General features: G+C 57.1%; 1 protein-coding gene across 4 annotated transcripts in view; it reads left to right on the forward strand.

Moving 5' to 3' along the window:
• CPNE5 (copine 5) overlaps positions 1-27,874 on the forward strand; it is an 87,844-nt gene that overhangs the window by 40,316 nt on the left and 19,654 nt on the right. For 2 of the 4 annotated variants that reach the window (XM_012746908.2, XM_020286965.2), the window contains exons 8-13: positions 1,331-1,381; positions 1,597-1,660; positions 11,519-11,622; positions 15,095-15,199; positions 23,028-23,069; positions 25,713-25,788. In XM_012746908.2, coding sequence (XP_012602362.1) covers positions 1,331-1,381; positions 1,597-1,660; positions 11,519-11,622; positions 15,095-15,199; positions 23,028-23,069; positions 25,713-25,788 — 442 coding nt within the window. Of the gene's footprint in view, positions 1-1,330; positions 1,382-1,596; positions 1,661-11,518; positions 11,623-15,094; positions 15,200-22,483; positions 22,720-23,027; positions 23,070-25,712; positions 25,789-27,874 lie in introns of those variants that run through there. The other 2 variants (XM_012746909.2, XM_020286966.2) reach the window with 2 other exon arrangements.

The following is a 27,874-nucleotide window of genomic DNA, read 5'->3' on the forward strand; positions in this document are numbered from 1 at the left end:
CCAGCCCTGAGGGTCTGGCGGGAGGGCATCTCGGGGGGTAGGCAGAGCTCCCCGGCTTCCCTGAGGGCTCCAGGAGGTGGGGTTGCAACGCTGGCCAGCTGCACACAAGCAAGGGGCCTCCAGGGGACGGGGAGAATGTGGACACGACACAGGAAGGTAGAGATGCAGCAGGTGGACGTGGACAGGCAGGAGTCAGAGAGAGGCACAGAGACAGGGAGGGAGGGAGGCCAAGCAGGTGGGAGCAGGTTGGGGCTGGAGAGGAGGGAAGCGAGATCGGAAATAGAAGAGGGACTCAGAGGCGAAGAGAGGAACAGATGGAGAAGCAGGGGGTGGAGGTGGATTCTAGCTCCCCGGGCAAACAAATCATGTCTTTACTACCATAGAGGCCCAGACCAGGGGGTGGAGGAGGGCTTGGGGCACTCAGCTCAGCAGCCCAAGTCTGGGGCACAAGCTGGCAGGCATTGCCATGCCAGATGTGGGCCCTGTTCTGCCCACCTGATCTGGAGAGATCTGGGCTGTCTCTGCAGCCCCCAGGCCTCCACCCCTCCTCTGTCTGAGAGCTGTCCCTCTCAGAGCTGGCTCTGGGAAGCGCTCCATCAGTGGTTCTCAAAGTGTGCTCCACAGACAGCCTGCTGGTGCCCTGGGGCTGGCCTGAGCTGTGAGGCTGGATTGTACCAGCTTTGCACGATTTTGCAGCAAAGGGTGCAGGGAGGGAAGCGATGCTCATTGAAGGTCCTCCCTATGCCAGGTGTGTGCATGTTAGTTAGTAAAATGATGCCGCGCTCACAGTCCTTTTATAGGTGAGGAAACCGAGGCTCAGAGAGGTGCAGCAATGTGCCCGAAGTCATATAGCTGCTGGACAACCTGACACTTTCCTCCCCCTCCCAGCGGCCCTTGGCTACACTGGGACCCCCCTGGCTTAGTCCTAAACATCAGAGTAACCTAGTGCCTGGGGGAGGGTCTCCTACCTGACCAGGGGAAGAGATAGCACAGGTCCCCTGGGTGGAGCCCCCCTGGGATCTTGCCCTCGGGAGGGTATTTTCTGGGGCGGACTGACTTCAAGGGCCTTGCCCTGGTTGCACCTCCCAGAGGAGCCGCTTGGCTCTCTCACCCCAGGGAGACCCCAGCCAAGGAGTTCAAGGGCGGCAGCCATGGGAGAGAGCCCAGGCAAGCTGCCACCAAGGGTCTGCCAGCCCTCCTGCCTTCCTCCTTCTTGCTGCTCTCCCTCCCATGATGAATCAGACTGGCTCAGAGCTGGAAGGTTCCGGGAGTCTGGGGGCCAGCTGGGTGCAAGGTGGGGTGGCTAGCCCACGAGGTCTTTTGCCCACAGAAGTGGTCTTTGGATGGAAAGTTTGAGAACCACTGGTCTGGAAGCCTCTGGGTGAGTCTGGATGCTTTTCCGATTCTAGGACTTTCACTGCAGACGCTGCCCTTCCCCGGGGGAGCAGGGGGTGGGGCCTGGCCCCAGCAAGCAGAGCACCAGGGGGCAGATGTGCTGGAGGGGAGGGAAGGGGGGACAGGGAGGGCTGATGCAGGGACTGCTGAGGTTTGGGTCTGTCTTTGTCTGGCTTTCCACTCTTCCATCTTCTCTCCCAGTGGTGTCCCGGGGAAGAAATGTGGCACCATCATCCTGTCCGCTGAGGAGCTCAGCAACTGCAGGGTGAGTGCAGAGGGACTCGGCGACAGGCCCTGGCGAGGGTGGGCAGTGGCAGGGCAGGCTGGCCCAGGACCCTGTGTGTCCTGGAGGGAACAGAGGGTGCCCAGGGCTCCCGATTCTGACCTGACTGTGGGAGAATTCTACGACGTTGGAGCTGGAAGGCGTCTTCCCTTTTTACAGCTGGGCAGACTGAGGCCCAGAGAGGGGAAGGAACTGGCCCTCGGTCAGTGGCAGAGCAGAGCCAGGGCCTGGGCTCCCTCCAGTCCCCATCACAGCCGCCACTCAGTGTCCTTGAGCCGGGACTGCCTTGGCACCAACGCTGGCAGCAGAGGGGCCTTTTCGGGAGCCTGGACGCTTGGCATTTAGCTGTCATCTTTCACTTTTATCTCTGGAGTAGGCTGACAACACCCCGAGTGGGGTTGAGGGAGGGAGTGTGTGTGTAAGTCGGAGCCTGCAGTCCCAGGCAGCCCTGGCTTCGCCTCTTCTGTGGGACTGTGGGGACGCGGGAGAGGGGGACAGCTGACCGGGCAGCCGAGCACACCACGAAGGGGCTCGTGGGCTCCCAAGGTTAATAATACGGATAAAATACCACAATGGTGATGGTTATTATTGGTCAGGTAACGGGCATTTTACGTAAGTTATCACTGTTCCCACAATAATGCTAGGAGGCAGGTACTAAAATGTTATTCCCATTTTACAGATGAGGAAACTGAGGCTCAGAGAGGCAAAGTCACCTGTTCAAAGGATAATAAGCAGCAGAATTGTGGTTCTTATCCAGGTCAACCTGGCTCTAAAATCCAGGCCATCCCCCAAACCACCAGGCCTGAGTGCCTCTTAGGTTGATTAGGAACCACAGGTAGAAAGGGCGGGGCCTGGGGACAAGAGGAGGAGGCTGGGACAGAAGCAGGGAGGGCCAGAGCCTGTGCCCAAACGAAGCCGGGCAGCACAGCGTCCTACGGGCTAGGAAGGATGAGGAGGAGAAATGAGATTTTCTCACCTTCCTGGGAAGTTGGTGCTACCATCACATCAGCTGCTTGTTAATGTTTACGAGGTTAAAAATTTAAACAGAAATTTTTAAAAATTTATATTTTATGGGGGAGGGGCATGGAGAGGAATGGCAGGGGCAATATATGTAACCCTAACAATCTTTGTACCCCCATAATATGAAAAAATAAAAAATTAAAAAAAACCAAAAAAACAAACTTTATCACCCATAAAGGCACCCATACAAAAAAAATTTATATTTTAATTCATTTAAAAATAACAATAGTGGAACCCATTATGGGTTACCATAAATAACACATTTTTTGAAAAATAACTAACTCACAAAAATCGTTTAGTGAGAAGAGTGGCCTTGCTTTACAATTTTGTAAATCTCTTTAAAGTCTGCTTGATACAAGATGCTGAGTCTCATACCTGCTTCAGTTAGTCCGTTGTGATGTCACGGTCAGGCAACCTCCAGAAAACTCTGAGCATGATTACAAAAATAGTTATGGGCCACTTAGCGATCCCAGTCCACACTTTGAGAACTGCTAGGATAGAGGCTAACGGTGCTCGCCGACATTAACTGAGCCATTATTCTGGGCCGCACACTGTGCTGAGTGGTTTATGTGTATTGACCCATTTATCTGATGTGTTGTGAAAGGCAATGCGATTCACAGCATGAGGGTCATGATATCTGATGTATTATGGTCCTCATTAGTGTGCTCGCCTTTACATGTGAGGAAACTGAAGCACAGAGAGGTTGAGTGACCTGCCCAAAGTCGCATAGCTGCTGAGTGGAAGAGATTTGAACCCAGGCAGTTTGGTTCTAGAGGCAAGGTCTTTACCCACCAGGCTGTGGTGTCACAAGCTCTGCTTTGGGGGTTCGAAGCAGGAGAATAACAGGCAGAATCGAGGTCCTGGGAGGCATGGAGATGACCAAAGCCATTCATATGCAACTGCTCATCCGGCTTGCTGTTGGTTCGGGGCAAGGTCTGAAGGAGCTGGCCCACAGGTGCGCAGCAGGTGTTTGCTGAGGCTCTGTCGGGGATGTGTGACTGAATGTTTAGTACCAGGTAACCCGAGTCCTCGCAGTTTGCACAGGGGAGAGAACTCAGCTGACGTGTAGAACAAAGCTTCTGTTTACGCTCCCGCAGCCTCAGTTTCCCCGGGCATATTGGAGCTGTTGGGGTTGCTGTGAGGACTAGGGGAGATCGTGAAGGTGAGTGTGTTTAACAGGTGCCTAGGAAAGGTTGAATCCAAATTCCTTGAAGCCTAAATTCAGTTTTCCCCCAAGCTTCTAGCCCAGCGGGCGACCTCCTCTCTTGGTTTATAATTAAATAAGGTGATACAAGTGAAAGTGCCTTGGAAATTCTGCAGCTCTGACCACGCGGGCTGCTGCTGTGGGCCTAGCATTCCAGGCCTTGGTAAACGGTCTTTTAATACCTGTTGGGCCCCTCCCTCTTCCTCCCCTCCCGACTCCTCCCCTCTCCTTCGCCCAGGGGGGCAGCAGCTTCCTTGAGTTAAGCTGTTCCAGCGCCAGGGGTGTGTGGGGCTGGGGAGGATGGGGTGGGCGGAGGCCCCCCTTCCTCCTGAGATTGTCGGCTCCTTTTCTTCTGGGCATCTTTGGCTGAGTTCTGCCTTTCCCTAGAATACTTGCAAGGAAAAGAGACTAATTCCCAGCATCTGGCTGAACTAAAATAATTACATCTGAACAGCTTTGCTTCTGTCTTTCCAGCTCCGCATTCAGTGGGAGGATCAAAGGAGGAGGGTGGAGCCTGGGAGCTGGCTTTTCACCAGAGCGGGGCTTCCTGCTCACATGAATGCATTCTGCAGAAGTAGACAAACCCTCCCTTTATCCGCGGGGAGGGCGTGGGCGGGCGGGGACCAGCAAAGGATTAGAGTGGACTCCAGAGTGTCGCCGGCATACTTCGATAGGTTATAGAAAAGCTTGCTTGTCTGGAATTGAAATGCCAAGAGAGTTCCCACAATCAGAATTTGACCCAAATACTACTTACTGAGTGGTACTTGAGGTTGATGATGATGGGGTTAGGCTCCCAAAGGGCCTTCTGAATCAGCAAGGGTTTAACTCAGCCCAGCAGCCAAACTATCGTTATTGTGTCTAATACCAACCAGCGTTTGCATAGTCTTTAGCTGACCAGGGCTCTCTTATTTACAGTCGTATTCGATTCTCGCCGCCGCAGGGCTGGGGCTGCATAGGTGTGAGTGACCCTGTTGTACAGAGGCAGAGAAGTGAAGTGCCCTGCCTGAGACTGCTGGCATTCTAGCTCAGGCTTGGACTGCTAATCGCACCATGGAGCCACGTGCCCTCATGGTGCATGGAACAGTCAGGAACCTCATGGTCCTTGCGGGGCTCGATGGCCTTTAGCAGGCAGGCTGGCTTTGCGCAGCGAAGGCTGGGCTTCTGGAAGAGGTAGGGGCAGGTGTGGATGCAGAGCGGGCAGCGCCTTGGCTGCGCCTACACCTGCCGCCTCCCACACCTGCCTGCTTTGGGATCGGGACTTCCTGGCTCAGGACGGCCCGTCCTCACGACCTCCGGACTTCTGGGTCAGGACCCTCCACGCTCCCAGCAGCCCAGTCTGAGTGGTGGTGAAGGGGCGTGCCTGGCTTCTCCCGCAGCTGCTGCTGGGGTCCTCCCCACCCCCCGGGTCTCACCGGGCTGCTCATGTGTTCATTCATTTCCGTTCAACAAATACGCTTTGACTCAGCCCCTGTTCTCCCGGAGTTTCTAATTTAGTATGAGAGTTGGAAATGCCAACCAGCAATTCCAGTACAGCAGGGGCCCTCAACCCTGCAGACCCACTGCCTCTTTTTATAACAGACATTTTATAGCACTCTATTATCCTGAAGGAAGATTCATGGATACTATATAATGTACATATATATATACACACACACACACATATATATGTAACACACACACACACACACATACACACATATAAAGGTGAGAGAATGCGCCCATGCAGTTATGTGGGAAAGATTGGTCCAGGCAGAGAGAACAGCCTGTGCAAAGGCCCTGGGGTAGGGGAGAGTGATGGTGGATGAGGGTATAGGTGGGGATGGTGGGAGTAGGAGCCAGATTGTGTGTGGAACCTTGTTACAGGGGAGCTTGGCAGTCTTGAATCCTGACAAAGTCGAAACTTTTGTTGTTCTAAAGACAAGCTTCAGGGAGAGCCAAAAAAAAGCCATAAAAATATAAATGGAATAGAAAAATCACACAGAGATAGTCATTGTTGTTGACATTTTGATGTGTTTCCTCCAAGGCTTTTTTCCTGATTATACATGTATATAATTTTTTCTTATAATTGGCATAATATGGGATCCAGTTTTGTACCCTGCATTGTCCCATGTCATTAGATATTTTTAGAAAACATGTATTAAATAACTGCATATTCTCTATTATATAGATGGGCCATAGTTTATTGAAGCCTATTCTTTTATGGGAAACAATGTAAACAATACTGCAGTGAACATCCTCATATCCAAATTGTTCTGGGGTGTTTTTTTGACCTTTAGTTGATGGATTTTGGTTAGTATCCCAGACACACAGGCTCAATGAGTGGGAGGAAAATGGTCAATCTGGGGTTTTCAGCTTCTGAATGACCAAATCAACAGATGCACCACTGATTGGATTGTTTGGGAAGTTGGTCATTAAGACAACAATGAAATGCCAGCTTGACCTCCACGTGGTTATTATGGTTAGTACATAAAGACTGGCCCCATCTCCCAGACCAACTTCTGTGCCCACCATCTGTGTTTGAATAGACTCTTGCCGGTGGGGTCTTCGCTGAGTCCCGGGTCACCTGCTTTTGCAGTCTCATCCAGGCAGCCTGGGCTCCGGCCTCCTTCTCCCAGTGGTCCCTATTCACGGAGTCACCCCAGCTCCAGGTTGTCATTCCTCCTGCTGAGGCGCTGAATTTCAGAGTTGTAGTTAATGATTCCTTTTCTTTTTAATTGATGTCTTCTTTTTTCTGACTTAAAAAGACAATGTTACTGGCGGGGAGGGGTGGCTCACACCTGTAATCCTAGCACTCTGGGAGGCCGAGGCAGGAGGATCGCTTGAGCCCAGGAGTTTGAGGTTGCTGTGAGCTATGGGGACGCCACTGCACTCTACCAGGGGTGACGGAGCAAGATTGTGTCTCAAAAAAAAAATAATAATAATACAGTATACTAATTCTAGGAAATTTGGAGAATCCATCAAATTTTAAGGAGAAGACAATAAGGGTCACCATGATCTCACCATCTGTTTAAAAGTGTTTCTTAGGGCATGGTGTGTGAGTTCTTAACAGTGGATCCAGACCAAATGCCATTGCTTATCAGCTGTGTGACCCTGGGCAAGTTACTTAACGTCCCTGTGCTTCAGTTGCTTCATTTGTAAAATGTCTTTATTAAAAATTTTGATATTTTTTATTGTAGATTTTTGCATCAATTTTAATTTTTTTAAATATCACATTAAAAATATTCTTTGATTACTGAGATTTTGGGTGTGGGTGCCCCTTACATTTTGCACTCACCTCATTCTTGTTCTGACTCTGGGGGCTGTCAGCAAGACCCAGGCAGCTTTCAGTTCTCCCCTCCTGGGTGTTGCCACCCTGTCCCCAGCCTACAGCCCACCAGCTGACCGCTGGGCCTGACCTCTGACCTCCATCACCCTCTCCTGGGGCAGCGAGGGCTAAGGTGAGAGAGCAGGCCAGACCCCCCCCCCCCCCAAGAGCAAGGCTGTTTGCTGTAGTCTCCAAGCCACCCATTAGCATGCAGAGAGATGCAAATTGAGGCAATCCTGCTGTTTTAGAACTTAATATGTTTTTTTAAAAGATAGGGTGAAAGGCAGAAATTGCAGGAAATTATATATTGCAGGAGCTGCTTTATCTTCTCCGCAGTTGATTCCAGCGATGCCTCCGGTTTGGGAACAGCACTTCATGTGCTCAGAGAGCCCCACCCTCAAGCTGAGGCCATCAGACAGCCGAACCTCTGACCCTTGGCCAGAATTCGCTGCTCTGCTGTCCTTTGGGACCTGTCCATCTTGTTGTACTCTCCCCAGCCTCTTCTCGGGTTCCCGCATATGCGGAGGGGTTGCTCCTGTCCCTGACCCACATTTGAGGGGAGCAGCGGCAGCCTCGTCCCAGGGCTGTAGACGGAGCTCAGGTCCACCTCCCAAAGCGCAGGCCCCAGACGGTCACGCAGTCCTCCGCTCAGGAACTTCCCTATGGCGCGGTGCCCGTTAGGAAGGAAGCTTGCCTTGGTGACAGCCTGGAAATTTCTCTGCAGGTCTGTCTTGTCCCCCATGGATTCTACAATGGCACGACAATACAGATGATCGTAGCGGGCTTTCGGCACATGTTCCCGGGTCTAGATTATGCTGGGGGAAGAGCAGGCTGAGCACAGATAAGCCCCAGCCCCAGCCCCACCGCGCTTATCTGCCGTCGGTGGGGAAGGACTGGCGCGCACTGGCGGGCTTTCCAGTTAGCTGACGGTCAGAGCCCGTCTGTTTTCTTTCTTTTTTAATTTGAACTAGTTTGCACAGAGTCCTCTCTGAAATGGATTTCACACTTCTCTGACTTCTCAAACTGAGGCAAACAGAACATAATTAAACTTATCTTGATGATTGGAGGTCATCATTTGGAATCTCAGTTATTACTCTTTGGAGCCAGACTGTCTTGTTCCAGTCCCAGCCCTTCTTACGAGCTGTGTGGCTTCGAGCAAGGGTGCTAACCTCTCTGTGCCTCAGTTCCTCGTCCTCAAAGCAGGAATAATGGCAGTCCCTACCTCATAGGGTTGTTGAGAGAATTACGTGAATGAATCAATATAAAAATAGTAGCCTAGCACGTATTATGTAGAACCATATTACTGATATGTTGCCATTTTCATAGGCCAGCCACAGTTGACTGTTGGCGGTTCCACGTGGCTCTAGGAGTAGGTGGCACTCTGCAAGTGTTAGCCCCTGCCCTGCACGGCACCGTGGACCCAAACTTACGTCATCTCCTTTGGTCTTCCCAACAGGCTCCCAAGGGGGCATCACGATCCCATTTTGCCAAGCCTCAGAGAGGCCGAGTGGCTTGCCCCAAGCTGCCGAGCGGGGAGGTGACCGGCCAAGGGGTCCTTGGCTGCTGTGTTCTGTTCTGTCCTGTCCGCCAGGCGCTGAGCCGGAAGGCCGCCCTCTCAGCACAGCACTCATAGCCCTGGGAGTCCTGATGGTCTATCGAGTTCCTGCGTTTATTTTTTTCTAATATTTCTACTCCCTTCCTGATCTTGAAGGGTTTGTCTAGGAGGCAGACAGATTTTATGGCATCTGTTTCGGTTGCTTCAAGCGTATATTTTATAGTCAACCAACGCACGCTGAACATGTCACGTGTGGCTCACCTGTGTTCATTCGGGTGAGAGTGTCACACGGTTGGCCTCAGACACGTGAGAGGTCACTGTGACCACACCTGAGCCATGTCCTGGGGAGACTACAACAAATGACCCTGGCTTTCCAGGAGTGCCAGCGCCCCCCAAGGACACGCTGTTTCAGTGTCCCCAGCTGCTGTCCTGCCCCAGGGTTCTCCGTGAGGCTTCCACACCAAATCCTAAACTGTCCAGCTTTAAAAGGACCATGGTGGTCATCCCACTCAGCACGTCACTTCACAGATGAGGAAACTGAGGCTCAGAGCTTGAGTGACATGTGAAGTGATAGAGGTAGGAGTAGGACAGGGACAAAGGCCACACACACTGTGAGTGGGGGTGGGGAGAGGTGTCCGGATAGTAATAATAATACTGTGTTTCCTCGAAAATAAGACCTACCCATAAAATAAGCCCTAGCAGGATTTCTAAGTGTTTGCACAATATGAGCCCTACCCCAAAAATAAGACCTAGTGATGGGCATGGCTACACAGCGTGTCTACACAACCCATGCGTTTCGTCGCGGAGTGGGAAAGAACACGAGCAGCCCTTCTCATCTGCCCCATGACAGCTCTATGCTTGACATCAGAGACTGGGGCCAATGGTTCTAAAGGAAATAGAGTCGCAAGAAATTCAGGATGGAATTCGGGGTTTGGAGAGTTATGATGATGTTCCAGAAGAAGACGACTTAACTCTATTTGAATAAATGTAGATTGTTGTACCGTACTTTAAAAAAATAACACATCCCATGAAAATAAGCCCTAGGGTGTCTTCTTGAGGAAAAATAAATATAAGGCCCTGTCTTATTTTCAGGGAAACACGGTAGCTCACTTGCACACAGCACTTAGTGTGTGTTATACACTGTTTTTGTTTTTTTGAGACAGAGTCTCACTCTGTTGCCCGGGCTAGAGAGCTGTGGAGTCAGCCTAGCTGACAGCAACCTCAAACTCCTGGGCTCAAGCGATCCTCCTGCCTCAGCCTCCCGAGTAGCTGAGACTACAGGCACATGCCACCGTGCCCGGCTAATTTTTTCTCTTTTTTGTATCGACGAGGTCTCGCTCTTTCTCAGGCTGGTCTCGAACTCCTGAGCTCAAGTGATCCTCCCACTTTAGCCTCCAAAGTGCTAGGATTGCAGGCATGAGCCACCACGCCCGGCCTGTACTCCTACTTTTATACATATTTCTATTTTATCCTCAAGGCCGTGAGGCGGGCCATCACACCTATTACAGACGAGGAGGCTGAGCACGAAGCGGGCACGAAACTCACCCGTGTCGCACAGCTGATGAGGCTGGGGCTGAAGCCCTGTTCCTACCCATCATCCCACCACAACCCACCTCTCAGCCTCCACCGTGTCCCTCAGCCTCCTGAGCGGTTGCATGGTCATCCCTGCCACCATTTGGGTCCTCGCTGGGCCGTGCGTCGCTAATCTCAGACGCCCCCTCCCCCCAAGAGCAAGGGGCTGGTGTGAGGGAGCTGAGTGGCTTCCCCACAGGCCCTGTCCCTCACGAGCCTGGCAGGCCCGGGGTCTATCGAGCAGAGCTGCAGCCGCCTGGCAGCTGATTTGTCAGGAGGCAGAGCTTTCAGATTGCCGAGGCCACTCTGGGCTGGGCGAGGGGACCCGGCGGCTCCACCCGTGCCCTGTGGGCCCAGCAGGCTGAGGGCCTGGAGCCACGAGAACGGAGAGGTGCGGCAGTCCTCACTGGCGCCGGACACCTTCTTTGAGCTCTTGGGGAGTGTGGGGGGACAGCTGTGCAGGGCTGGTCTGGGGAGGCAGACACCAGGCACTGCTTGGGGGACTTGGGAGCTTCTCCCTGCACGGAGCCTCCGGCCTCTTGGCTGTAAAATGGGCGTGCGGAGGGCCTCCCGTGCGTTAGCGGCCGGGAAAGTGTGCTCCCCCTGGCACGTCCTCAGGAACCACACGAACGCGAGAGGGAGGCGACGCGGACAGGACCAGGGCTTTGGGCACACGGGCCAGCTCACCTTTCTGAGCCACTCAGTGAGACTGCAGCGAACTCCGGCGTGTTAATGTCCGCGAGGGAGCTCCGTGCTTTAAGCTGCTGCATGCCTGTGCGCTGCTCAGCACGCCACACCCTCGACCTCGTGTAGTCCCCGTGGCAACCCTGAGAGAGCTATGCTGTTACTATAATCAGCCCCGTATTACAGAGGGGAAACTGAGGCTCTGAGAGGTCCCCTACTTGCCCGAGGTCACACAACGAGAAAGTGGCAGAGCTAGGATTCACGCTGGCACAACTCCTGAATCGACCTGCTTCGCCCAACAGCTCCGACAGACCTGCTGGGCGGGGCTGAGGCCGGACTGGGACCCTCCAAAGTGCTGGCCCGGGGCCTGGCACCGGTCAGCGCCGGGCGGATGCAGCACGCTGCCCTTCCTGACCAGGGCGGTGCCCCGCCCCGTGTGCGCCAGGGCCTGGGGCTGTGTCTGCCCTGTCCCGCCTCACACCGCTTTCCCCCTCCCACCAGGACGTCGCCACCATGCAGTTCTGTGCCAACAAGCTGGACAAGAAGGATTTCTTCGGGAAATCCGACCCTTTCTTGGTGTTCTACAGAAGCAACGAGGACGGAACGTGAGTGTTCTGGCAACACGTGCGCACTGCGCCTTCCCGCCCGCTCCGGGCCGGGCATGGACGGCTTGTGGTGACCTGCCAGGCAGGGGCCCGGGCCCATCTCCTGCTCCAGAGAGGGCAGGGGCTAGGGCTGCAGTCCAGGCTTCGGGGCAGTGCCCTGGCCACCTAGATGGGGACAGTGGGGGTGCGGCAGCCTCATGAGCTGGCACCGTCATTCTGGGGGTCTCAGCAACGGTACCGAGTGGTGGGTGCTGGGGATGTCAAGGGTGGGGGAGTGGGCAAAAACAAGGCTAGGGCGGGACTGAGGGGCCCTTCCTTCTTCTCAGATCAGCCCCTGTCCCCAGCCCAGTGCCCTCTGTCCACAGCGCTCTGAGCACTGTCATGTCCCGACTACCGCCTACTGCGCATGGCCAGTCTGGACCCTTCCCCGCCTGCCCTCCACGCTGCCATAGGCTTCATTCACAACTCCAGCCTCTGAAGCCCATTTCCTCCTCTCTTCCCCCAGTCCAGAAGCCACCCACGTGACGGAAACATACACAACACGTTGGCAAATGTAGGTCAGCAGTGTATACAGAGAGATTGGGGGTGAAGGTCTGGACACCTAGGTCCTCCCTGCTGGCCTGCTGTGTGACCCTGGGCAAGTCATGCCCCTCTCTGGGCCTGTTTTCTCATCCACCAAATGAACCGGTGGGATTAGGTGGTCCCCGAGGCTCTGTAAGCATCGCAGGTCTGGGAGGCTGTGGCCACTCAGAGGCTGGGATTTGCAGGAGTAAGGAAGCCATGGGGCAGGGAGGTTAATCAGAGAAACGCTGCCCAGAGGGGAACTTGGAAGCAGATTTTGACGGAGAGGAAGAAAATGGGTCCGTGGGGTGGGGCGGGCGCAGGGAGGGTGACAGGCTGGAGAATGTGGGTGCCCAGAAGGCAAGGGCTCCACCAGATCCTCCTGGTTGTGAGATTCTGTGTGTGTGTGTGTGTGTGTGTGTGTGAGGGGGCAGGGGAGCGGCAGGGAGGGGGTGTGTTTCAGTTCAAAGAAAAACCGATTTTTAAACCTGAACGTACAAAACAAGGGAAATTAGGTAGAATCATTTGCATGACAAAAGGATTCTTTGTCTCACCAAAGGACTCCCAGCAGGATTTCTTTAAATAATTCTTGTTGACTCTGACTTGACTTGCGGTGGGGGAGGGAAAGGCCCAGTGCGGCTCTGGGCGGCCACGCAGCCCCCAGAGCGGCCGGCCGGGCCGGGCGCGTCGACTGGCCAGGAGGAGGAGGGGATCGGGAGCCCGAGGGGCGCTGCGGAGGGCGTTCGCCAGAGACTGCTCCGGCAGAGTGCTGTGTGGGATGGCTGGGGAGGGGGCGGGGAGAGGGAGAGCCTCGTGACTGACACGGCGAGCAGGTGGGAGGCGCCGTGAGCACCGAGCTGTGCCGTGGAGAAGCAGGGGCAGGAAACCGGGAGGGGGCCTGGGGCAAAAGGACAGCGTGAGGACCGCACCGGGCGGGACTTGCGTGGGGATGGAAGTCCTAGCCCCTTCCCTGGCAGCAGAGCGTCGGAAGTGGCAAAAGAGCTGGTCAGAGGGGGAGGCCATGGGAGCTTATTTGGGCGCAAGTTCCCCATGAAGCGTGGGCTGGAGCTCTCCAGGGGGTGCACTGGCCCCCAGGGGATCCCACGGGCACTGGGGAAACTGACCGGGAACCCCCAGGAGGTGGGCTGGTGTGCAGGCACCTGCCAAGGGGCGCGGGCTGACCAGTGAGAACAGGGTCTCCGAAGGTTTGAGGGAGAAGAATGGAGGGTTTAGGAGGACAACAGGAGGAAGGTCAGTGAGGGAACCAGGAGAGTGAACTGTCACACCAGCCACGCAAGGAGGGACAAGGAAAGGGCATCCGCAGAGCTCCCACCGTGCTCCTGGAGCTGCGCCTATTAGCTCAGAAGACCTGGTCAGGAAGCCTAGCTGTCAAGGGAGAGCAGAGAGAGGGGGAAGTCAGGGGTTCAAGACGGGGCACCCAGCACAGCTCCTGTGCAATACGATCCCCTCTCCTCTGCCACCAGGTCCTGCTCCTGTATCCCTCCGGTGGCCATCCACCCCAGCCTCCTCCTCCTGCCAGCATGGGCAGCTGTGGCCCCTCCTGCCCCACCCCGCTCCCATCCTCGCCACCGGCTCTGGGGCGTGCGGGGAGGTCTCCCACGTGCATCTCACACTCCAGTGGGTGGGCGGGAAGGAGCAGAGCAGAGAAACGCTGAGCCATGGTGACAGGAATGACATTTTGACTTGAAAATTGCCAGAGAAGAAATGGCACCGGCTGTGTAGGCTTGGGCGGGGCCCAGGCACTTACTCGGTGACCTTTCCCAGCCAGGCTGTAGCTGGGCGGGTGCTGGGAAATCTCAGACCGAGGCCCTGCCCCCAGCCCGTTCCTGCTCCATGTGGCAGGCCTGGCTTCCAGGATGGCCGCCCGGCCTGGCGTCGGGAGTGGGCAGGGACGCGGGACTGGGGCCCGGCTGGGACAAGCCAATGCCATACTCTTAGTTTGCAAAGCAGGCTCATGGACTCAGACTGGAAAAGCTGAAAGGCTCTTTGAGACCCTGTAAGCCAGGGGCTTTAACTTCATTGGATCGAGATGCCAGTGAAGCTGTGGGAACTCTCCCCTGAGGAACACATTCATTCATTGGTTCATTTAAACAAAATCATCGAGTACCTAAGTTCCAGGCGCCGTTCTGGGCACTAGGAACATGCCAGTGACGGACAAAAATCCTTGCTCTTTCGGAGCTTACGTTTTAGTGACTGATCATAGGCAGAATAAATAAGGAAAAATATAGTCTGTGTCAAAATGTCAAATGGTGACAAATGAAAATGGAAAAAAAAAGTATGCACGGAGACTAGGAGACGTGAGAGTCGGGACCAGCGGGCTGTGACTTTCAGATTTGATAGTCAGGGGAGGTTACTTGGAGATGACATTTGACCTGAAGGTCGTGAGGGGTGACCCTCGAAGTCCTGGAAATGAGGGAGGGAATAGTGAGGCGCATACAACCCATACGCCCAATTCCACCTGCGGTTTCAGGGGTTCACAGCCCCCTAAGTGCATCCACACACCCTTCCACGGCCTCGATGAAGAATCCGTGGTAGAGGCTGACTCCCAGGGTTTACAGGGGAGGAAGTGGAGGCCGAGAGAGGGAAGGGCTTGCTCAGGGTCACACAGAGAGCTGCCCCCGGGCAGGGGCTGGAATCCAGGTCTCCCGACACCCAGGACCCGTCCGTGCTGTGGAGGTGCCCCGTACCGGAGCCCTTTCTGCAGCGTCACTAGGGAACGGCTGTGTAGTCCAGCCCGGCTGCTGCTAGTGACGGGCAGCTCTTCCCCTTTGGAAGCCACAGTTGCCATCGTCCGGCGAGCAGGGATGTCACCCAGCTGCCTCCTCTGTGACCCGGGTTCCGCCCGCCTCGGGCTCGCAGCTGACAGGCTTTCTCTCCCGTCTCCTCCCAGGTTCACCATCTGCCACAAGACCGAGGTGGTGAAGAACACCCTGAACCCCGTCTGGCTGACCTTCTCCATCCCCGTGCGGGCCCTCTGCAACGGGGACTACGATCGGTGAGACGGGAGATCCTCCCTGTTTGCCTTCCATGCCCGTGCCCTCCCCACGCGGGCCGAGGGAGGCCCGTCCACGTCCACGCGGTCCGTGCCTCCAGCGCGAGCGGGTGCCCTGCGCGGGTGGGGCTTGGGGAGCCCCCCCCCACAGGCAGCAGCCGCCTCCTCACAGCGCGAGGCCTCCCCTCCTGCCCCCTCTTTCCTCCCGGGCATCCCGGGTGGTGGGAAACTCCCAAGGCTGAGGGGGTGGGTGTACCTGGGATTCCAGGGAAACCAGATGGGTGTCGGGGTGCCGGGCGTAGAGCGCAGCAGCTTGTCTTGTCGTTGTTCCCGTGCGGGGCAGATGGCACTGGTGGGGCGGGGTGATGCAGCAGAGGCAGCCAGTCCCCACCAGCCCACTCCCGGCCAGTGGCCTCTGGGGCCTGGGGGTCCCAGGGTACTCGCGCCAGCCGAGCTGCCGCCAGTGGGGGGGGGGGTGGGTGCAAAGAGCCTACTCTTACTACGGGTGAGCCATCATCATCAGCGTCGTCATTGGCGTGTAGATTGTTGAGCGTAGATACCAGGTACCTGGTTTCTAGCCCTGGCTTTGTAGCTAAAAAGCGCTGTCACCCTGGGCAAGCTTTGACTTGTCTGACCCTTGGTTTCCTTACCTGTCAAATGTGCATTGACACACCTGCCTACCTCATAGGGCTGCCTTGACGCTCACGTGACTCAGCCTACACAGGAGGCTCTGGTACGCATGAAACACGAAACTCGGCGTCTTGGGCAGGAGCGTGCACTGACCCTGCCGTGTGCCAGGCACTGCGCTAGGCGCTGGGGAGTCAGCCGGGAACACGCTCGCAGTCTGCACCCTTCGCCCGACCGTGGAGTTTACGTGCCAGCAGGGGAGGCAGACATTAATGCAGTAATCACACGGAGAAACATACAGTCACACTCTGTGTGCGTGCTGGGGGAGAGTGGCCGTGTGAGGTAGGAGCGCGCAGCGCTTAGCCTGCGCTAAGCCGTGGGCACCCGTCCCGGCTCCCTGGCAAGTGCTCCGCGCTGCGGCCTGAGCTGGCAGGGGCTCCCCGGCAGGGCCGTCGGGCGGCCTTGAGGAGGCTGGGCCTGTGCTGGCCACTCTGACAGGAGCACTGGGCGTCAGAACAGACACCCCGGGGTGCCCGGGAGCCTGCTCACGGTGACAGGCCATGGGGGGAGATGAGCGGATGCATGGCCTCAGTCACCCGTTTCCCTCCACGGAACCCTCAGGCTGCCAGTCTGAGACGTGAGGTGGCCGCTTTTCCCGCCTCTTGGCTGGGATGGAGAAGCTGCAGTCTGTTCCACGGTGGCCACGGGCGCCTGCCGTGTGCCCAGCCCTGTGCCGCTGCCCGTGCAGCGTGCGAGGGAACGGGGCGCGCTTCCGTCCTCAGGGAGCTTGTAGCCTGACCGCAGGGAGCTCAGGTGTGCACGCGTGTCTTAGATAGCTAAATCACGTGCAGGACCCGGCTGGGGACGCAAATGGGCCTCCAGTCAAACAGCCCCTGCTACATGCCCAGCTGGTCCTGGGGCTTCCGGGGGGTGAGGGGCAGGAGGACAGTCCGGTGGGAGCAGTAGTGTCCAGGGGAGGGGCTCCTGGGGCAGGGCCTGGGGGGAGGGTTGGGAAGGAGTGACGAGAGGAGGCAGGAGGAAACTGGAGGGAGGGCATGGCAGATCTTGGCAGTTAAAGTCTCACGGGTGGAAGGAATTGGGGATCCCTGCAACCGCTGCCCTGAGGTTGCCGGGGCCCAGCTGACACCCCACATGCTGCATCTCTGGAGGGGCCCCAGGTCCTCAGAACCTAGCGTTGTCAGGGACGGTGAAAAGGGGCGGTGGGGCTCAGAGGCCTGGCCCTGCACGGGGCCACCAGAGGAGGCGGCTATGTGGGGGAGGGGTGCAGGTGGCAGGGAACGCCCAGCAGGCTCCTCTCTGAGGCAGAGCCCAGCGTCCTCTCCCCCCAGGATGCCAGCGGCTCGGCCTCTGCCAGGGCCGGGAGCAGATAGACTGTGACATGACTGACAGTGGTGTTAATTGAGGGGCCAGGCGTGTCATGCTGGCTCCGCGAGCAGCAGGCCTGCACCCCGCCCCAGCCCTAGTACAACCCACGCACCCGACAGCCACTCGGGAGGTGCCAGCGTCCCGAGGCCTCCAGGGCAGGAGGGGGAGGACCGTGTGCAGGAAAATGAGGCCACTGTCCCTCTCCTTCCCAGACACGTCTGGGAGCCTCACAGCACACTCTCAGTGCAGCCCAGTGCCCTGTCTTCTAAGCCAGCCAGGCACTGGGCACCACGTTGGGCGCCGTGGGGGCACGTTGGGTGATCAGGCCCTCCCCCCAGGTTGCACCCGGGCCAGTGGGGAGGCAGACGGTCATAACAGCAGCACGTGGCCCTGCTCTAAGTGCTTTATGTACAGGAACTAACTTAATCCTCCCAACCATCAGCTCCTTGGAAGGAGGTACTATACACATAGTACAGGCAAGGAAACTGAGGCCCAGAGAGAATAGATAATTTACCCAGCATCTTACCGCCAGCTGATGGTAGAACCAGGATTTGGACCTGGGCAGGCCGGCTCGAGATTCTATGTTTCTAACCCCTTTGCCCTGTTGCCAAATAGCCAAGATGTGGCATGGCAGGGCCGTGGCTGGGGTGCATTTGGGGAGCACCTTGCTCAGGGCTTGGGGTGAATCTGCTGTGGGGTTGGAGGTGGGGAGGCCTCTTGGAGTTGGTTTTAGTCCTGAAAGCCCTAAAAATCCTTCTGGCTTTAACCCCCAGCGATTCAGAGAGCAGGGGAGGGGGAACTGCGGGAAGGAAGACCCAAAAGACCTTGCTATCTGCCTAGATATGGGAGTGAAAGAGACAGAGAGTGGCTTGGGGCTTGGGGGGCGTGAGGAGGTGGTGCCACCAACAGGGAGGGAAATGCGGCCGGGAGCCAGAGTCTTTCAGATTTGTGTCATGTAGTTTTCTGTCACAGTCTACGTGCAGCCCATTTTTTAAAAATTACCCTTCTTAAATTATAACAATTATGTCTGTTGTTTGCAAATGGGCTGCTGCTGTTGGGAGGGTTGGGGAGGAAGAGGTGAACGTGGTTATAGCCACGCTGGAGCAGGTGGCCGGGCCAGGCACAGCCGGAGCCAGAGGAGGACAGAGGTCTGGGAGTCCCCAGGAGGGGCAGGCAGAGGTCAGGATGCCACAGGTCGGGGCAAGAGGGAAAATGACATGGTGGGGAGAGAGAGGAAGGGACCCAAGAGAGGAGAAGCCAGGCAGAAGTGTCGACTCCTGTTGTGAGAAGAGGTCCGGGAAGGTGAGAACCAGGGACCTGCTGAGAAAGGGTGGTTCTGTTGGAATGACGGGTGTAGAAACCAGTCAGTCCTATTAAAATTACTGAGTATTTAGGACATGGGCCAAGCTGTGTCCCCGTCAGTTGAAATGCATTATCTAACTTTGTGAACTTAAATTTCACAGTCACCTTAGGAGGTGGGTACTAGTGCTGTGCCCATTTTACAGATGGGGAAATGGAGAAGCAGAGATTATATAACTTGCCAGAGCAAGGAGAAGGTGCATCTCCCTCTGCAGAAGTGGCCCCCGGGCTGGGTCCCCTGCCTTTGCTGGGTCTCCAGTCCACACGAGGCCAAAGCCGAGGGACCCAGCAGAGCAGAGCTGGAGTCGGAGGAAATGGCGTCAGGATCAGAGCCAGTCCAGCCCTCCAGTGGGGTGAAGTGGGGGTGGCGACAAGAAGCCCTTCCACTGCCTTCCCAGAATTCCGCCTACCCCGTTCTTGGACATCCGTCCCTGTTAAACCGCAGTTGTCTGGGTCGGGCCGCTGCGGCTCACTCACAGCTCAGTGTTGAACGAGTAGGTTTTAAGAGAGTGTTGAGGGTACGGAGTCCTCCCCTGGAGCGGGGACAGGACTCGCCACGGCCTCACGCCTCTGTCTGGCACGCTGGGTGCACGATCCGCCTCTCCTCTGCGTCCCGCCCACGTGGAGCACCCGGGAGGGCCAGGCACGTCCACACGTATGACCCGAGGAGGGTGTCACGTCATTCCCGGTGTGCACTTGCAGAAGCCGAGACTCCGGCAGAGTCGCTGCAGTACAGCCCGAGGCGCACGGCGCAAGCGGGGGCTGGGATGCCAGGCTCGCTGCCTGCCGGGGGAGGCCTGACACGGACGCCTCTCAGAGCGTGGGGCTGACTCAGTTCAGGGCAAACCCCTCGGGGCCTGCTCCTTCAGGACTCGTAGGCGGCAGGGAGATGTCCCTTCCCTTGCCTGGGAGCAGCTCATTAGGAGGCAGACCTGGCAGCTCCGGCTCAGAGGAGGCTATAGATAGCGCTGGGCGGTGTGCAGGGGGGCAGCCTGCGTCTCTGCCCGCGTCCCTCACCCCTGCTCGCCTGCCGAGGCTCACACACGCCTGGCTCTGTCATTCCGGCCCTAGCTGTCCAGAGGCCTAGGACACTGGCTACTGGCGTCGCCACTGAACCACGGAGCGGCTGTGTGATTCGGGGAAAGCCGCGTACTCTGGGCCTCCTTTTGTGATTTTGTGGAGCCAGGTTACTGTTACCTGCAGCCCGTTTCACAAAGGTGTCAGGAGACCTCGGGGAGCCAAGGAATATTTATGCAGCACCTGATATTGCTAGGCATTGTTCTAGGAGCCGAAGACACAGCAGTAAACTGGACAAAGAGAAATCCCTGGCCTCACGGAGCTGCCGTTTTCATGGGAAGTGTTTGGGAGACAGGCGCTTGGGAAAAGGAGTCGAGTGTTTATTTTATTTTTGAAATTGTTTCCGCCTTCAGTACCAGCTTTCCCAGAGTTGCATGTTGTAGACAGAACGGAGAACACGTGTCAAATACTGGCCGTGCGAATGGGGAGGTATGGTTTGCTTCCACAGTGACCCCCAAGTGGGTGTGGCTGTCCTGTTCTAGAGAGGGGTAGAGTCGAGTGCTAAGCGCGTTGCTCGGGGCCACACCCAGTGCCTGGAAGAGCCCGGCTGCCACCTGGCTGCTCACCAGGGCCTGGCGTCCTCCCTGCCTACCTCGCTGTCTCCCAGATCAGAGCCTTTTTATGCCACATAAGATGTTCGTTTTGTGGGCTGCAGAGGCCTATTTCATTGTCCCACACCCAGGAGCCCATTCTCTTAGGGGCTGTCCCCAGAAGTCACAGCCAGCCCGACACAGCCTTTGTTGGGCCTGTGCTGAGGGCTTGGGCGCCAAGGCTACAGGCCCCAAGTGGTGAGCTGGGCCGCCCAGCCAGGGCTGACGCAGCAGGACTGTAAACAGAAGAGTCAGAGCTGTGCCTGGCTTCTCCCCCCTGCCTTCCCCTCTCTCTGGGTGCCACTTCTGTCACCTCCTTCTCCCCGAGGGCTGTAGGTTGCAGCGTCTGAGCTAAGCTGGCCCCCAGGTTGCAGCCGTCCCTGGGGTCTTGAATGAGCCCCGGTGAGTTTGCGCAGCAGTCTCACACTCCGTGGTCTCAACCTGGGCTGCAAGTTCAGATCCCTGGGGAGCTTTTAACACCTCCTGGGCCCAGGCTATACCCCGGACCAACCGATTCTGAATCTCTGGGTGAGGCATCAGCATCAATGTTTCTAAAGCTCCCCAGGGGGTTCCAAAATGCAACCAAGTTTGAAAACTAGTGCTCTAGTCTAGTCAGTGGCTCTGGCTGTACATTAGAATTGGTCAGGGACCTTTTCAAAACCACCCGTGCCTGAGTCCTCCCCAAGCCAGTTAAATCAGGCCCTCCGGCTATGGGGTTAACAAAAATCCCCCCAGTGATTGTGTGGCTATCCAGGGCTGTCGTCATGACTTGGGTGCTCCTACAGCCTCTGAGCACGTGGTGGTCAACGATCTAGTCACCGGAGGGGCTGGTGTGGTGGTCGGAGGAGAGGGGCCCCTCGTGGGGTCTCTGAAGGTCCCCCGCAGGGCGGGAGGGCTCTGGGGAAGGGCTGGGAGGCTGGCAAGCAGGGACGGAGAGACTGTTCTCTGTGGGATGGTGGCCGGAGCCCTGGGCTGTAGTCAGGGACGTGGTCCTGTCCTGTCTCAGACCTCCAGCTGTGTGACTCTGGGCAAGTCACCGAAGGCCTTTAGGGCTCAGTCTCCCCGGCTGACAGTGAAGGGTCGAGGTCATCACTCCAGACAGACACAGCACAGTCACTAGGGAATCCTGGAAAACAGATCCCGGGCCCTGCCCCAGAGCTGCGAGGACTGGGCCTGGGAGTGTGCCTGGAAAGCCCTGGTGATTCTGCCACACGGCCGGGCTTAGATGTCACCTCCAGCCTTGTCATCCCAGGAACTGGGAGCTGCTGAGCCCAGGTACTCAGGCTCAGGTGTCCCCTGATTTGAGCAAGTTTCATATGGAAAAGTCCCTGAGCGCGGCCAAACGATGGCGAGGAGGCGTCTTTGTAGACACCCTCCCGTGCGGCGGGCGGGTGAGCTGACGTGTCTTTGCAGCTATTCTGCAAGGCCATCATCATCCCACCTTAAGATGGTGGCTCGTGGCTCAGTGAGGTAAATGACACCCCAGGTCCCCCGGCGAGGGCCCGCATCTAGGCTGAGGGCCGTCCAGCTCCACATCCCAGCCTCATCCCCTCCTTCCAGCCTACCGGCCCCCCTGCAGGGGCTTAGATTTTTTTTCTTTCCACAATAATTCACATCAAAGAGACATAGTGTTTTATTCTTCACAAGAATTTTAAGGGATTCTTTTAAATGGTGGGCTTCTGAGCCTGCCCGTTTTACAGGAGTCCTAGTTTACAAAATCCAGTGTGTGACCGGCCTGCGGGGCACTCCTTCATTCCAGAACAGTCCCTGCCTTGCTGTGGGTAAATCTGTCCCGTGCCCCGCCTGTCCCGGCGAGGCTCATCGGAAGGGAGACAGCGCCTCCTTCTGGGGGCCACGGAACCCGAAGGCCCAATCCTTTCGGAGCCCGCATGGGCCATGGCCATGGGCGAGATGACGGGATGTTGACAGAAGACAGGCCCAGGCAGCTGCCTCTGTGCACCCCGTTTAGAGCTGAAGGCTGAGGCCCCGGCTCCCCAGGCTCCGCTCACCTCCTCAGCCCTGACCTTGCTGGGGGACCCTGGCAGCACCCCTGTCCCTGGGCCTCCCCCAAAGACCGAGCAGCTGGCACCAAGGGTTAACCGCAGCCCTCCACCTCCCTCCTCCCAGCTCTGGTCCGCTAGCCTGTTACCATGGGAACATGGCTAAAAATAAAATGGGCTCTCAAAGCCCAGCCCCATGCATAGGAGTCAAAACAAACTAATTAAAGCAGCCAGGCTAAAATGTGAAGATAATTACACCCTCACTCAGGAGCCAGTCGTGGGGATGGAAAACCTCAGCAGGCCGCCAGAGTCGGGCCCCGGGCCGTCCCTGGCGTGCAGGGCTGGCTGCCACACTCCTGCCCCTCAGAGCCAGGTCCCACCGCACAGCCTTGCTGCCCCTCCCGGGAAGAGCCCACCCTGCTTGGGCCTGAGACCCAGGGAGCAGCGCACTCCCATCTCAGCGGTCCTCCCTGGGAAGTCCACGGTACGGCTTCGTGCTGGGGCTGCGCCCCGCCTGGGTGGCCAAGAAGGTGGGGTGAACTGAAGTCTAGGGCTGTTTTTTTCCACATCCTCCTCAAAATTCTAAGAAGTCCCTACATGGCTCTGGGCTGGCTCTGGGCTGCCTCTGTTCCTAAGACCTTTGCTAAAGGTACTTGCTTTCTTTCTTGGGCTGCTACCTCCCCAGCCAGGGCCATGGAGGCTGGAGGGTGTCCTTGCGTCCCCTTCTGGTCCAGGAGCAGGAGGGGGGCTCCATCCTCAGGCCCCTCCAACCCCGGGCCCTTTGTCTTACAGGACCATCAAGGTGGAGGTGTACGACTGGGACCGGGACGGCAGGTGAGCGGCAGGAGGGCAGGAGGGGAGAAGGTGGGTGGGGATGGGGTGGCCGCTGGGAGGGTTGAGCCCTGCCCTGGCGTGGAGAGGGCTCTGCCCGGGCCCCCACCCGTGGCAGCTCTGGGGCTGAGGGAGCCTGGGTTTTCCCGTGGGAGGGGCCTGCTGCCATCCCACCCAGCTGCACTGAGGCACCAGGGGACCTCTGTCCTGCAGGATGTGGCGTGAGAGGCACACGAGGCCTCTTTTCCCCAGACAGCTGCCCAGTGGCCGGCTAGTGCCTGCCATCTCACTGTGTTGGGCAGAGTTTAGGATTTTCTGAAGTATGAATGTTCTGGGGCTCACATACTAGTGACCCCATGAGCATACATGGGCGCGTTCTCTGCGTGAGGCCTTGGGCTCAGCATTGTGACTGAGGTGCAAAAGATGAGCTCAGCCCTCAGAGACTCCCTGAAATCTAGTGGGGAGCTGACAGGCCATATGTAGCCCTTGGCTCACGGAGTAGCTGTTTGCAGAGAGCCGGGACCGGGGAGCGGGCCGCGGGAAGGGTGAGCTCTGGTGTGTGTGAGTGGACTCACTCGGGCACCAGGCAGTGCCTGGGTGGGACTGTGGCTGGCGGGCGGGTCTTGGGGAGGCCAGCACTGTCCCTTCTGCAGACCTCAGTGCCCCCAAGGAGCCAGCGCTGCTGGGAATTCAGAGACAAGGACAAGAGTGGGCCTCTTGAAGCTTTAGTCCAGAACCCTCTCTGGCTCCTTGTCTGTTGAGCCCAATCCACGTATGTCCTCCTGACTTTTATGGCCTCTCCATTCTGTGGCACTGCCAAGGAATGATGTAGGGGACTTCAAAGTCCCTTGATCTCCATTGGCACCTCCCCAGTCTGTGCCGGTGGCTGGGGGGTATCGTCTGTCTTAGCCAAGTGCTGTGCACATGCCGCTCTGAGTGAGGCCCGAGCCCCTTCCACGGAGCCGCCCTCCCCTGAGAGACCCAGGGCCAGTGCCACCTCTTCAGCGACCTCACAGCCAGACAGTCAGCTCCATGTTTTCACTGTCCTATGCCTCATCTTCCTCTGGCGTTCCCATACTTCTGGAATATTCTCCTCTTCCATGGCAGCTGGGGACAGCCACCAGGTGCCACTGCGTCCCACCATCACGTTACTCATAGTCAGAGGCTGAGAGCTATAAAACACATTGAAATACACTCGGGCTCGCGGTGGGGCGCCACCTTGCAGCTGCACGCCCCAGGCAGCATGTGCACCACTGTCCTCTGGTAGGGACAGCGAGGGTTAAAGGGCGCCAACCACAGGTCACTGGGAGTTCTGCTTTGTGCACGTTTTTGCTGCACGTACCCACAAACACACAGAGTGGGCACTGCAGAAAACACCCCCAGCTGCCTGACTGCACGTAGTGCTAATTGTCTTGTTAAAAAATGTTTATTGGAGGGGAATTTAATGAACACTTTTAAGCCCATCACTTGAATTTAACAATTGTTAAATTTTGCCATATTTACTTTATCTATGTTTTATGCTAATGTAGTTTAAATAAATTATATACTGAGTGCAATGGCTCACACCTGTAATCCTAGCACTTTGGGAGGCCCAGGTGGGAGGATCATTTGAGGCCAGGAGTTCTAGGCCGGCCTGGACAACATAGCAAGACCCCATCTCTACAAAGAAATTTTTTAAAAACTAGCCCGGTATAGTGGTGTGCAGCTGTAGTCACAGCTACTTGGGAGGCTGAGGCGGTAGGATTGCTTGAGCCCAGGAGTTCAAGGTTATGGTGATTTATGATCGCACCAGTGCACTCCTCCTGCCTGGGCAACAAAGGCAGACCCTGTCTCTAAAAAAAACAAATAAAAATGTAAGTTATAGATATCGTGACATTTTGCCTCTAAATATTTCACAGGGAATGTCTAAAAAATAATGGCATTTTCCCACATAACTACAAATGCCATTATCACACATGACACATTGGACAATAGTTCTGAAATGCCACCCAATATTCATTTTGCATTTAAATTTCCTCAATTGTCCCCCGAAGACTTTTTATTACGGGCTGGTTCAAGTAAGAACCGAAGTAGGGTGGGTGCCATTGCTCCCAGGCCCTGCCCTTTGCTAGTGGCTTGGGGTTGATTGCTCCTTGGGTGACACTGGGCTCTTTTCCCAGGGCCCAGCCTTGGTCCAGGAACTGGGGGCCAGGGCGGGGAACTGGGAGCCAGGGCTGGGAACTGGGGGCCAGGGCGGGTGCATGGGAGGCGGGGCGGGGAACTGGGAGCCAGGGCGGGGAACTGGGGGCCAGGGCGGGGAACTGGGAGCCAGGGCGGGGAACTGGGAGCCAGGGTGGGGAACTGGGAGCCAGGGTGGGGAACTGGGGGCCAGGGCGGGGTGCATGGGAGGCGGGGCGGGGAACTGGGAGCCAGGGCGGGGTGCATGGGAGGCGGGGCGGGGAACTGGGGGCCAGGGCTGGGAACTGGGGGCCAGGGCGGGGAACTGGGGGCCAGGGCGGGGAACTGGGGGCCAGGGCGGGGAACTGGGAGCCAGGGCGGGGTGCATGGGAGGCGGGGCGGGGAACTGGGAGCCAGGGCTGGGAACTGGGGGCCAGGGCGGGTGCGTGGGAGGCGGGGCGGGGACTCAGCAGCGGTCTTCCCTTGCAGCCACGACTTCATCGGGGAGTTCACCACCAGCTACCGGGAGCTGGCCCGAGGGCAGAGCCAGTTTAACATCTATGAGGTGAGGCGGGCGCCCCAAGTCTGGGTTCGCACTGACCATGAATGGCTCCCAGCCACTGAAGACTACAGTGAGCGTGCGCTGGGCCGGGGGCTTTGCGTGTTTCCTGTGAGGTGCGTGTTCCTGTCCCACCCTACAGTCTCAGAGAAGTGTGACAACTTGCCCAAAGCACGCGGTTCCGCGAGTGGCAGAAGCAAGACGCCGAAACCGCGACGCGTCTGACCCCAAATCGCTGAGTTATGGCGCCCCCTATGGGGTTGGGGCAGAGGGTGGGGGCAGTATGGGAAGGCTCTGGGCTTGCGTCCTGAGGCCCTGAGTTCAAGGTGGCCCTCTGCGTCCAGTCGGAACAGTGTCAGGGCCTGCCGAGTATCTTGCCCTTCCCAGAAAGAAAGAGTCGGGGAACTGGGCCGGGACACCTTCCTGGGTCTGGCCCGGGAGCTGGAGAGCCTGGACAAGGGGCCTGATCTCTCCAGGGACCATAGCATTGGCCCTCAAAGGACAGTTTCCGCCCCCGGGCCTTTGCTTGTGTGTGCTGTCCCCGCGCAGGGCTCCCCACCCCCATCTAGCGCGGGTCCCTCCAGCCACTCTGGCCTCCGGTGTGTTCTCCCTCGTCGAGCCGCCACCGACGTCATGGTTCATGCCAGCCTGCTTACTGGCAGATACTTCTGCCCTAACGACCGCTTGGGTTCTTATCCGACTCTACCGCCTACTAGCTACGTGACTTTGGCTAAGTCCCTGACCCCTCCGTGCCGTGCAACCTGGGAGTTAAATAAGTTACTGGAACAGCCTAGCCCAGGGGTCAGCACTGTCTTCCGTTGGCGTCTGCTGAGCGTCACTGTGCCAGGACACTCACATTTCATACCTGTCCCACCTTACTGCGCTGTCCTCGCACTAGCAGACACTCAGCTGGCCAAGTCAGGTGACAGGTTGGCTTTGAGTTCCTTCGCTGAATCCAAATCTCTTAATACTTCCACTCCCCTGCCCTGTACCTCTGCTCCAAGTGAGCCAGTCTTGTGTTCTAGACATCCCAAGGACAGGAAGGTGACAGCCCTCTCTGTTACCTCCCCTCTGGGCTGCCGGGCACACAGTAGGTGCTTGTTATCCATCCACAGCCGAATTGCCGAGTTAAATTGAATGTGGCTATTGTGAAGGTGGAGTGTGGGTGGGTTTGTTTGAAAGGGCTCTGGTACAGTAATTGCTTTGTCTTCTGCATCTGTAAAGAGAGGGGCTGTCTTTTCCCCCCCACCTAGGCAGTGGCCTCCTTTGAGGAGATTTTCAGAGAGGTGAAGGGAAGAGGTCAGATCTCTTGGGTTTGGCTTCTAAAGGTGCTTGACAAGCCCAGAAGCAGCCATGATCTCTTGGGCTAACAGCAGAAAACATTGGATTGACTTGTTCTCCCGATTGTTGATCTCTGCTTCTTTGCAACGGACGAGAGAAGCTGCCGTCTGGGGAGGCAGGGCACCAGCCTCACACACTTAAATGCCACCAGGTAGACAAGGAGTCCCACCCTGCCAGCCTCTGCAGGAGGCCACCCTGGGCTCAGGAAGGCCGTGCCTGCAGAGGGAACAGGCTTCGGCTAATAAAGACCCACATCTCGGGCCCTGGCATGGCCTGGGAGTCAGACTCCTGTGTCCAGTTTCTGCTGGTCCCTCCTTGGACTCAGCCTTCCAAACCTGCATGCGTTGGCTGGGCCCCCCGCAGAGCTCCCCTGCTCCCGGCCAGCCAGTGCCCGCCCCAGGGCCCAGGGGCCTTGGGAGTCACCCTTAACATCCCCACCCTCGCTCCACATCTGGTCCATGACTCAACGTTGCCCTTCCACCACCCAAATTTTCTAACATTCGTTCCCTTCGTCTCAGTCTGCCACCACTGTCCCTGTCACCTGCCTGCACGGGGCTTCGCAACAGCCTCTTCATAGCCTTCCTGCCTCCTTCCGTCCTCCACATGGTAACCAGGTGCTCCACCAAGATGGTCATCTGGCCGCGCCTCCCCTGCTCAACACCTGCCCAGGGCCACCTGCCCAGGGCCTCCCGCCCCCAGCTCAGCCTGGCTCCACAGGGAGGTGGGAGGAGATTTCCAAAAGGTGCTCCCA

This window comes from Microcebus murinus, chromosome 5 (genome assembly GCF_040939455.1).
Source record: "Microcebus murinus isolate Inina chromosome 5, M.murinus_Inina_mat1.0, whole genome shotgun sequence".
Lineage (NCBI taxonomy): Eukaryota > Metazoa > Chordata > Mammalia > Primates > Cheirogaleidae > Microcebus > Microcebus murinus.